The sequence below is a fragment of the Magnolia sinica genome, chromosome 9 (genome assembly GCF_029962835.1).
Source record: "Magnolia sinica isolate HGM2019 chromosome 9, MsV1, whole genome shotgun sequence".
In the NCBI taxonomy this organism is placed as follows: domain Eukaryota; kingdom Viridiplantae; phylum Streptophyta; class Magnoliopsida; order Magnoliales; family Magnoliaceae; genus Magnolia; species Magnolia sinica.
The window spans coordinates 54,275,959-54,288,935 of NC_080581.1; the positions used below are offsets into that span (position 1 = coordinate 54,275,959).

At 35.0% G+C, this 12,977-nt stretch overlaps 1 protein-coding gene across 1 annotated transcript; it reads left to right on the forward strand.

The window, feature by feature from the left end:
* Positions 1 to 10,081: 10,081 nt before the first annotated feature.
* On the forward strand, positions 10,082 to 10,723 carry LOC131254988 (uncharacterized). Its single transcript, XM_058255690.1, has 3 exons — positions 10,082 to 10,208; positions 10,299 to 10,363; positions 10,451 to 10,723. Exons 1-3 carry the CDS (start codon positions 10,082 to 10,084, stop codon positions 10,721 to 10,723), a joined length of 465 nt encoding a protein of 154 aa, XP_058111673.1.
* The last annotated feature ends 2,254 nt before the right edge of the window (positions 10,724 to 12,977 follow it).

Sequence of the window (12,977 nt, forward strand, 5' to 3'; positions counted from 1 at the left end):
AACCCTCACACTAGTGTTCAAACTAAAAGACAAGTTGAAAATATTTGTTATCATATATGCTTCAGTTCCCAGAACCATCAAATGTAAATGAAGCCTTAGCTAATGAAAATTGGATTTTAAATATACAAGATGAACTAAATCAATTTGTCAGAAATGATATTTGGTATTTAATGTCTAGACCATTTGACAAACATGTGCTTGGAACTAAATGGATATTTAAAAATAAATCTGATGAATTTGGAAATATCTTAAGAAATAAACCAAGATTAGTTGTACATGGGTAAACCCAAATTGAAGGAGTCGACTATGATGAAACTTTTGCTCCAATCGCTTGTCTTGAATCCATCAGACTATTTATCTTCATCGTATGTCATAAAAACTTTAAAGTTTATCTAATAGATGTTAAAAGGGCCTTCTTAAATGGTGATTTAAATGAAGAAGTTTATGTAGAACAAACTAAAGGTTTCGAAGATCCTAAACTTCTTAACAATGTATACCGTCTTAAAAAGGCCCTGTATAGATTAAAACAAGCTCCTAGAGCCTGGTATGAAAAATTAATAAAATTTTTTCTCAGTCAAAATTTTAAATGGGTAGTGTTGATGAAACTCTATTCATCAAAAGAATTAATGAAGAGTTGTTGATTGTTCAAATATATGTAGATGATATTATTTATGGATTAACAAATATTAACCTTTCCTCTAAGTTTGCAGAGTTCATGAAATCAGAATTTGAGATGAGCATGGTAGGAGAACTAAACTATTTTCTTGGACTTCAAGTGAAACAACTTGAAGATGTAATTTTCATATCTTAAACCAAGTATGCGATAAATTTTGTTCACAAATTTGGGTTTGAGAATGGTAAAAACTTTGCTACTCCCATGGCTACAACACTTAAATTATCACTCAAATTATCTAAAGATAACATAGGTAAAAGCATTGATCCTCATCTCTACCGTAATATGATTGGTAGTCTCTTATATTTAACAGTTAACAGGCCTGTTATCTCTTTCAACGTAGGCGTATGTGCCAGATATCAATCTAACTCTAAGGAATCTTATCTGGCTGCAGTAAAAAGAATAATTAGATATATTGTCAGTAATGTTAATTTAGGTTTATGGTATCCTCATGATACATCTTTACAAATTATTGGATATACTGATGCTGATTGGGCAGGTAATGTGGATAATAGAAAATCTACAAGTGGTGGATGTTTTTATATTAGAAATTGTCTTGTCCCTTGGATGAGCAAGAAGCAAATCTCAGTATCATTATCCACTGCTGAAGCTGAATATATTGCGGAAGGAAATGCATGCATGGAATTAATGTAGATGAAAAGGATGTTAGCAGACTATGGTATTGATCAAGAAATAATGCATTTATACTGTGATAGTACCGGTGCAATAAATATATCCATCCTATTCAACATTCTTGCACTAAGCACATTGATATTCGATATCACTATATTAGAGAATTGGTTTAAAGCAAGTTGGTTATACTTCAATATATTAATACTGAAAAACAACTTACAAACATTCTAACGAAACCTGTTAATAGTGTTAGATTTTTTAATTAAAAAATTGATATTGGTTTATGAAGTATTTCTTAATTAATTATTATATATTGCAACTCATTGTCTTACATTTTTGCTTTAATAGAATAATGTTTATTCATGTCATTTTTTTTTATATAATTTTTTTCATCCAACCATGAGCTGACCGCCCGATTCAGCCAGCCGAGGATGTGCTCGGGCTAGCCGAACCATGTACAATTGGGTTTTATTGGGCTTCTTTTCTTTTTTTTTTCCAAAATCCTCATTTCATGCTCATCTTCTTTGGTCAGCCTGTGGATTCCTTCGGCCAACCCATCACTCTAATGTCCTTGTAAGTGAATATTTTTGAGTTTCCTTCTATATTTAAGTTCATTATTGTGCATTATTATAGATTTTAACATCTTTCTTGAATATAGAACCTTATTTTGTTAGGTTTTTGGTAGAAATATGATGTAGATCTTATCCTTCCATTTGTTGATATTTCTTTTGCAAAATCTCATAATTTTCTATTATGGCATCTCGCTCTAAGCATACTATGCGAGGCCCTCAAACCGGTTCTTCCTCTCAATCCGCTAATCGGGTTGTGTGCTCCATCCATTTGCCAAAAAACGATCCAGAAAATGTGTGGGATTCTCATACTCGTAATATTGTAATTAAGCGCACTGTTAATACAAATCATATTGCTCGATTTAGTCTTATAGAATTTCTATCTGCAGTAGGATGGGATAAGATTTTTGTGTGGGGTGGTGCAGCATATCGGTCTATCGTAAGAGGGTTGTATGCATCTATAAATACCGTGTCTTCAAAAAATTAACATTTTCCATTCAGTTTGTGGAAGACACAGTTTCTATTAATCCCTTCATCATATAATTTATCTTAGATATTGATATGGTGGAAGAGGGAATCTCCATTCCACCAATCTTTGAAGATATGTACCAAATAGAAAGAAAGTCTCTCACTAGGGAGTTATGCAATTTTAATGCAACATGGTGTAGCCATAACTCACTCTCCACCTACAATCTTCTTCCAAAATACTATGTCTTGCATAATATTTGCACTTCGAATGTTTATCCTCGTGGTGGGAATAAGACAGACCTTACTCCCTATATGATGCGTATCCTTCATTTAGTCGTTTCTGGTATCCGTATCTGTCTTTTATCTTTGATCACTTATCAGATCATCTAGTACCATCTTCATCCTTGTAATAAATCTATTCCTTTTGCATATATCATGACTTGCATTGCATTGCGCTTTAATGTTCAAATCCTTGCAACTGAAGCACCAGAGTCTGTACTCCCATTTGGTAATGCTAATCTCAACATGATACAACTTGATCTAAGGCCTGAGTAGTGAGGAGATCATGAAGGTGTTCCTAAAGAAGATGTCAATATAGATGGTATCTTTGCAGATCTGGAAGAATCCGATGATACCAATGACTCTGACCTCCAGCCCTCTCAATTCTCAGAGATATTGGATAATTTAGAGAAGAAGGTGGATGGCCTACATGTTTCACAGGAAACATTATTCCAGACTCAGAAACAACAGATGAAGTACATGAAAAAGTACTTTCATCATTTTAACAGGAGTCTAAGGATGAATGACCTTGACATGTCGGCACCATCCTCCTCTAGTTTTGAATGATTCTATTTAACTACTCTTGGTCTGTAATAACTTGAGATATATTTTCACTCTTGTCGACATACATCTGGATATGACACTATGCTATGCTTACTGTATACTACTTAATCCTTATGTTATTTACCCCTTTTTCCTATATCCTTAGTGCTTCATTGATTGCTTCTTCCTTTGTCAACTTCTGATAAAAATGGGGAGAAATATATTATATTTTTGTGATATGGATATGAGATTAATCATCATTTCTCTCAAGTTTATGAGCACACACACATTTGCATGCACTCTATGAACTATATTTTTGCAAATATGACTAAGTGCTCAGGGGGAGTGATACAGATGCATGATCTCAAGGAGAGTAACAAGATTAAAGTGTCAGTTGAAAAGATTTGTGTTGTTTGAGATGTTGTAATATGTTCTGCGTAGTTGTATTGTTGTTTAAGTGAGTTTTATCATGAAATTGACAAAGGGGGAGATTGTAAGTGCTTATACTTAAACCACAATTTCTTTGTCAAATTTCGTAGTCTAGTTTCAATCGCAAGCTTGACTAAAGATAAGTTATCAACTCGATCAAGCATTTGGAAAGAAGGATCAACATCTCATAGCAAGACCTTTCATAATTCGAGGATCAGAACACTTCGTATGAGTCAACCTACAGGTGGTATAAAATTAGTTTGATGATAAGTTAAGTGTATTTCATTCATGCATATTTAGAATTATATTTTATGTTAAATACACTTAAGTTAGGCCAGCCCAAACTTCAGTTTGGCCAGCTTAACCTGTTGGGCCAACCCTACAACATTCGGTCAAAAGGACAGATATGAAAAGATCTTTTTACGGTAGGTTTGACCAGCCCAACCTGTGGTTCAGCCAGCCCATGGTAGTTTTGGTCAAGTTTCCAGCAATGGAACAAAATCAGATCTTAGACCAGTTAGGCCAACTGAACTTCCTGTTCGGGTAGCCCAATATCCTGTTCGGCCTGCCCAACATGAGCTTAGGCCAGCCGAAGATTTAAAAGATTTTATCTTGCGATTTTCAAATTTTAATTGGAATGTAAGGTTTGAAGTTCGACCAACCGAACTAAATCTTGGGCCAGCCGAACTAGACATATTCTTGGCTATATATAAAGGTTTTCTCTTACTCTTTAAACCACGAAAATTCATAATCTTATATTGTTTCATAAAGAGAGATCCTTCAAGCCTTCTTAAGTTATTTTTGTTGTAATTCATATTTTATTAGCTTATTTTATTCTCCTTCTCAAAGTTAAATTAAACTATTTTTATTGAGTAATCCATACTCTACTTTGAGAATAGGGAGAATCGAATCTGCAGTAATAGGGTTGCATTCATTTCATTGAAAATCTATTAGATCTTTTTATATCTTTTTGGGTTGAACTCATACAACAAATTCATCAATATCCCAAGAAGAAGATCACTGCATTCAAGTTATAGTTACGACTTCGACTCGCCAAATCGAAGATAAGTACTATCTTATAAATTATTTCAGTTTCGATTTTTCTGAGATAGCCCAAAAATTTCAGCGGGTTTGTTTATGGTGACCCCGTAAAATCACAAAGTGGGTTTGATTGTGATAGCCCATAAAAATCACAATAACTGTATAAGGTTGTTAAGGTGACCCTAGAAAACCTTGAAATAGTGAAAGTTAAAATTGCGAGGGTAGTAATTTTAGGAGCGGAGTAGGTTGCATTAAGGCATCGAACCACTATAACTCTTTTATGTATTGTGGTGATTGGATTTTATTATTTTTGCTATTGTGCTTTTCTTATTTTTTGCATTAGTTTGAGATTTTGATTTCAAATGCATCGTGACATAAGGCTGTCCTACCTAAATCTTTTAGGTGTAAGGTTGTCCTATAAACTATTTGATATCAAGAATTCAATACTTTGCAAAATTGTATTACATTGATTTATTATTCTACATTATATCAAAATATTTGGCATTGTCCTATTCACCCTCTAGGACATCTATAGCTCATCTTTTCAGTTTTTTTTTATAATAATGATTTTTAGGTTTGAGTATAATGAAAGGTAGAGTATCTGAACAGGTCGGGTAACAAGCTAATGTGGTTCATTGAATAAGGGTAACATCGGCTTAAAAGGGTCTCCATCTTATATGTGGACAAAGGTTTAGACATTTATAATAGTTTCCCACCATTGAAAAAATAGTGTTGACTCTTCAATAGTACTGATGACACAAAAATCTAGATCTTCTAAATTGCTAACTCATTCTTCATTCGGGCATAACTGAAAATTTATTTGGTTAGACGAGATAAATTATCTGATTTTTCGTTTAGAATTTTAATCATTTATCACTTACCATTTATATATCCTTGGGGCTGTTTGATTATACAATTACACCCATAAACCCTTAGATACACCCGCTTAGGTGGGTGATTTCCCTCTCTCCTTGTTAGTCCTTACATTTCTCTCTCCTACACCAGCCATCAAACAGGTGGTGTGCATGTCCACATTGTATTTTCCATTGCTTTACCAATCAAACAAAAAAGCATTAAAACAAATATAGTAATAGAAACCAAGGATTAAAAAATAGATTTGGCATATCATACCATTCACTGAAAGATTTATGGCATCCACCTATAAACCAATCCCAAATAGGAAAAAATCCAAAATATGTGAAAAAAAAAATCATATCCAGATCTACAAAGGAGGAAATATAAAAAATAGATAAATATGGAACTCTTTATATTATGGCTTGGACATTCAATGTTTGAGAGAGAGATACTAACAACGTTGAGGGGTTGGCTTAAGGGATGCTCGTTGGAAAGAAGATACTTGCCGGAAAGATGCGTCGTCAGATTTGGGGAAGAAATCCTTCGGAGAGTGGTAGCGAGGTGGACAGAGAGGGAGAGAGGGCGATGGAGGGCAACTACCTTGGAGAGGGCGAGAGGAACAGGGAGGGAGAGGGAGAATGAAAATGAAACAGAAATGTTCCCCCACTTGTATTTGGGGAACCGTATGGATGGTCCTGTCATGAGCTCGTGGGGCCCACCGTGACGTATGTGGTCAATCTAATCCATCCATTAATTTTAAATTCCAATAATAAGTCATGATTTAAAACATGAGGAAGATAGAAGGCCCAAGTGGACCACACTAAATATAAATGATAGGAACTTGATATCCACTGTTTCCTATGGTGTGGTCCACTTGAGCCTTCGATCTGCCTCATTTTTTGGGCTCATGCACTAAAATTAGCCATAAAAATGGATGGATGGCTTAGATAAAATACATACATTTCGGTGGGCCCCATGGAGGGTCTTAGGAGATCGTAGCCTTTGCCCATTTTTTGGTAGTGGGTCCACCTGAGTTTCGTTTACGAAAATTTTTTAGGATATCCCGTAACCTAAAGGGGATACATCAAATGCATGGTGTTGATGTTCTACGCACATCATGGTGAGGCCCACATAGATTGATTTCACGTGAAGTTCCCATGAGGTCGACCTTATAGTACCATTTCACTATTTAAGCGACTCCTCATGAGTGTTATTCTAACCATGTAGAGCCTCCCTTAATATATTTTGTGTATATCGATACCGTACATATATTTTTCCATCATATTTTAGGATGTGATTCCAAATCATAAGAACTCAATAATCTCATGTGGGTCATACCAATCAAAACAGTGATGAATAACCATTAAAAACCTTTTGAAGGCCAAAAAAGTTTTGGATCAATGTGATCTTTGTAGTTTTCCTTCATCTAGATCTTCTTTACATTATCAACATGTTGGATTGCAAATAAACACTATTAAAACCTTACAACGAGCTCTTTATAATTTTTAATGGCAAGGCACTATATTACCACTCTTTCTAGTGGTGTGGTCCACCTAAAATTTAAATCAACACTTTTTTTCTTATACCCGCCCAAAAATGGACTGGAGAAACATATGGACTGCATGGATATACAACAAATTATCAAAATCTCACTTTGTTATCGAACTTTTCAATTTTTTTTTTCAAAATACAAAATCTCAATTTCTTTTTTCAAAAAATATTTTTTTTTTTTCAAGTTGTCAAAATTTTAACGATTTTTTTAATCCTTTCAATTTTCTTTTTCAAAATATCATTTTTTTGGAAATCTGTTTTTTCAATACAAATTATCAACTTTATTGAAAGTTCTCAAATATTTTTTTTTCAAAATCTAGATTTTTATTAAATCATAGTTATTTTTTTCAAAATCTCAAATTTTCTCAAACTTTGTTGATTGTTTTTCTAAGCTTCTCTACTAATTTTTTTTTTTTCAAATTCATAATTTTTTTTAAACTTCTTAATTTTCTTTTTCAAAATGTCAATTATATATCAAAATCTTGATTTTTCTTAATCTCATTTTTTTTAACTTCATTTCTTAAAATCTCAATTTTTAATAAAATAAGGATGTAGAGTGAGAAACTAATGGACGGCCTAGATACGTAATACATAAATCAAGGTGGCCCCCACAGTAACCCCACGTTAAGGCATGATCCACCTTGCGTGAGGGAGTCATGGCAGTGGGCAATTTTAGGCCTATAAGATAGCCAAGGACCATCTCCAATGTAGACGGTCTCTAACTAGCCCAAAAAACCACTATAAGACAGCTAAAGACCATCTCTAATGTAGACGATCTCTGACCATTTTAGATGACTACTATAAAATGGCTAAGGATTGTCTCTAATGTAGACGGTCTCTGACAGTCCCAAACGACTGCCTATAAGACAGCTAAGGACTATCTTTTATTCCAGACGGTTGATAACCATCTTTTCTTCATAGTTACCGACGGATTTTGACCGTCTTAAATGATTTGTGGACATTCAACATTTATGAGACAATTTTGTTTCATATTAAGGTCGGTTAAGAGCCCTCTAAAATTTTAGAGATGATTCATAGCCGTCTTTAAACCAAGGGATTTTCTAGACGGTCCACAACCGTCTCAAAATTTGTCTTATTTCCCCCTTTTTCACGTAGTGTAGGTGTTCCTGCTTTCTCCTGAAAATGATGTCTTCTCTAGGTTTTCTATAAGTGTTAGCTAAGATGGACATAACATGTAGACCACTTGGTCTTGGGTCTTCGGGAAAGTGATGGACGGATTGGATTCCTTACATTTACCCACTCCACTGCCTTCTTCACTTTCAGTCTGATCGACTGCCTGTAGATACTCGTGTCTTTTGCCAGAGACATTTTTCAGTCTGGACCTAATCGACTGCCTGTGGAGAGGTTGATCCAAGCCGTTCAGTGCTGGAACCACACGTAGATGCTAATTACAACATTGATTTTAATTTGTACCCTTGTTCCATTCTTCACTGACCATTTTTTAAGCATGTAAACGTGCATTCAGCCAGAAAATCCAAGAAGTGCGGCCTGCCCACCTGATGTGGATTACCTATGCCTTGAAAGAAGATGTTCCTGTAGTTGGAAGTTATGTGGGGCCCATAGTTTGTTGATCCTGATTGTTAAATTTGTAGGACCCTACACAAACGTAGGACCAACTAAAATCTTTCATATCAGAATATACTAACCATCCATCACTTGTCCTTTTATGAACCGTTGCTATAGATGATCTAGTGAGGTCAATGTAAGGAAGCTTCTCATGAACCTAGACTAGTTGGCATCCACATCACTTATCTTCTCCGTCCATTATGATCTGGCCACTGTAAAATGACAACATTGCAAATATCATAGCAAGCTAGTGGTCCTAACCTCAATGAATGGTCGAGATAAGATGCCAACAAATCCAAATCAAAAAAATTAGTTTTGGTGGACCGCATCAATCACCGTGAAACATGTTGATAGAAATCTAAACATCCTTGATCACAGTGATTTTAGAGTTATGCTCCGTCCACAAAGTGCCCCACAAATTGGACGGTCCATATGGCGTATGTGAAAAGGATGAGTCACCATCGTAGTTCAATTGTCCTCTTTCAATATACAAGTTTGCATAAATCAGAGGTCATGATTGTTCAGACATTCTGATTTTGGGACTGTGACTCAGCAATAGTGGGTTCATTTGAGCTGAAGGACGCCACGTGTATAATTACTGAGTGTTGTGTATTAAGGTCCATCTTTGCTAGATTATCAAATAACTCCCACTACATTCAATGCATAGCATGTCCTAAAATCTGTTGGCCCCATTTAAATATCATGTCACTGTTCTAATCAAATTCACGTGCATGCTATATAGAGCAAAGCAATTCAGTATGGCTAGGAGCGGCTGGATGGATGAAGACTTGGAATTCTTTGCACTAATATTGGGAGCAGGATCTGCTGTAATAGTAGGAGGGGAGTATTGCTACACTTACCTCTTTCATAACCATCATAGGTCCACTGATTATGACCATGCCCATATTATCAATAGTATTATTAGGGCAAGTGAGATTGATTGTGTCTCCCAACTACAGATGAAGAAGACAACATTTTTCAATCTTTGCTCAATTCTACGAGACAAGGGTTCACTGGCAGATGCAAAACATGTAACTATGGAAGAGTAGCTTATCATGTCCCTCCATATATTAAATTATAATGTCCAAAATCGAGTGATTAGATATCGTTTTGTAAGGTCAGGAGAAACAGTAAGTTGATACTTTAATCGAGTATTGGATGTAATCGTTTGTCTATATGCAGATTATGTCCTACTTCATACCCTTAAAAACCCCGTCGAGATCTCCTCAAACCAAAATTGGAGTGACTACTTTCAGGTATGAAAATACATATATTTATGCAAATTCTGTAGGTCTTATGGTCATTGATATGCATATGTTAAAGTCTCTAAAATTTATCAAGTTTGAATTAGGATTGTATTAGTGCAATAGATGAGACACATATCCCTACTTTTGTATCATCTAAGGATAGTGCAGTCTATTAAGATAGGAAAGGAGTCATATCTCAAAACGTCATGGCAGCTTGTAAATTTGACATGAATTTTATGTACGTCTTAGCAGGATGGGAAGGTTCTGCATCAGATGCACATGTTTTGCAAAGTGCTTTGACTCACTCACGCGATCCTTTTGTAATCCCCCGTGGTAAACGCATGAACATGTAGCCTTTTGACTTCTTCATGGCATTGAACAAGTAAGGCATGCTATTGAAAAAATTTTGATTTCGAAATGTAGGTAAATATTACGTAGCAGGTGCTGGATACACACATTCTCCCAGTTTCATGGCCCCATATCGTGGCGTACAGTATCATCTCAATGAGTATTGGACAAGTTAGAAACCATCCAGTGCTTAGGAGTTATTCAATTACCGTCATGCATAACTACAGAACATTATAGAAAGATGCTTTGGAGTTTTGAAAGCTGGATTCCCAATCCTCAAGACAACTCTAGAATATCTCATGTCCACTCAAGTGAAGATAATGCTTGCTTGTTGTATATTACACAACTTCATAAAGATGTCAGGAGAAGATGACATGGTTGAGTTCGACAGATCGTCGACTAGTGGTGCTGATACTGTAACCCCTTCACTTATAGAAGTTTCTATAGTTGATGAAGGTCGTGTGCTTCTGAATGTCACCCCACATGAAAGAAATGAGTAGGCATGAAAATGCGATGAAATCGCGTCCAGAATGTGGAACCATGCTCTTCCTATGAGTCAAATAAATTAGATTGCTTGTAATAAGATGAACACATACCGTTGTTCTTGAAGTAACAAACAGGAACTTAATTGTCAGATCACTCATGTTCTTCATGCTTTCTTTGAGTAATTAAAATATTTACTTTTTGTGAATGGAATATGCTTCCATTACTACTTTTTTCATGGATGCAATATATAATATTTAGAATGAAAAAAATTTCTTCATGTATTCCCAATTGCTCTTCTTGTAGATTGTTGTAGACTCAAGCAGCAACATGTCATCGAATAGATGATCTGTTTTATCAACTCCCATGGAAAATCCTAGAGCATCATTGTTGAGTGTCAAATATTGCATATTTTATCCCATTTATATCTTGGTTTTAGGAACATGATACTGTTTAATGGTATACTTTATGCATGTTTGTGGTGTAAGGTGAATCTGAGAGATGTGATTGAAAAGAATGTTAAAAGCATGAATTTGATGGTCAAGAATCACCAAGGAAAAGAACGAATCTTTGAAGACCAAGATTGAAGATTTCAAGACCTCAAGATCTAAGAAAACTAAGTGGAGAAAGAAGTCGAAAGAATAAAGTGCTGAAATTCACTTCACTATCTATGTCATCGACCATAGTTCAATGACATCGAAGCCATAGTTCGATAACATCGAACACAGGTCGATGACATCAAATTTTTATAAGAAAATTAAGTTGGTTATTGGATATATTGGATGTAATTTTTGATGAATCGAAGTCCTATTCGATGACTCAAAGATCTGCTTGATGACATCAAAGTTGGTTTGATGGCATCGATGTTATTGAAGAATTTTGAATCAACTCGCTGGACTATTTTGGACACTTTCTCGATTACTAAAAGAGCCTTCGATGTCATCGAAGGACTTCTCGATGGCATCAAAGGAAGGTTCGATGACACAAGAACTTACGCAGTGAGTAAAGACATGACTTTTGAAATTTAACTTGCATTCGATGATATCGAAGGTTGTTCGATGTCATCAAACCGTTACATAAAGTTACGCGGACTGCGTAAATTAAGGCGGTTTTGTGAAACCGACCGGACAAAGCTATAAATATAAGTTTCCTATGTATGTTTTAGGATGTCTAGGGTTTCAAGGAGTAGAGCCAAAGGGTGGAGGAGCCTCCTAAGAGTTTTTTTTTTTTCTTTCTTAGTTTATTTTTAATGCTTTCCTCTAAGGTTTTAAATCTAATCATGTCTAGGGTTGGGTAAATCTCTTATCTAGGGCTAAGAGGTGAAGCTTGTAGCATGTTGGGATGTTTTTCTTATTTTTATTATTAAACTTTTTTTTATTCTAATTTGATATTTAAGGAATACTTTCAGTTTTTAATGGTTTATTGTGACTCAATTTAAAACAAATCTGCAATATCTTAAAGTATCTTCTTTTTCTTATTTTGAGATTGTGGGATTGGTAAATCCTGTTGTTAGCTATTATCTCCCAGGCATGGTTTGGTGATGGAATCCCTTCCAATCCTCACAATTCGCCTTCATTGAGAATTAGGTCAATGAAAGTTTTGATTTGACTTTATTGATATATCTTCCAATTGGATAGGATAGGACTACAATTCCAATTGTGTTTCTTGAATTAAATAAGGAAACATCCTGATAACTGCAAGTGGATCCTTGGAACCCTAGTTCCCACCTTTAAATTCATCAGTTTTAACTACTTTATTCACAATTACTCTCTCTACAATTTTAGATTTAGATTCACATCTTCTCCTAGTTCTATTTCTAGTTGCCTTCAGAAACGTACAAGTTTAGTCCCTTTGGATTTGACCTCGGTCTACCGAGATCACTACTACATCGCGACCCTACACTTAGGGTTGTGAACCAGTTTTTAGCGCCGTTACTGGGACTAATGGTTGTGTTTTTCTGAATTTAATTAGTTTTAGAATTAGGTTAAGATTAGGGTTAACTTTCTATTTTACTTTTAGGTTAAGAATTTTTTTGCTTTGTTTTTAGAAATTAACTTTGTTTTCTGTTTGTAGGATTCTGACCTAGCAATTCCTAGATGGTAACTTCATTCTAACTCTCTCTTTCTTACTCCTTTATTGCTATACTTTTCTTTTTTGACTTGCCCTTATTAGGACATTTGTTAGCCAAATGCCCATACTCATGGCAGTTGTAACATTGACTGTCTTTTAATGATTTTCTAGTTTTAGGTTTAGGTTTCTTTTTATCAAATT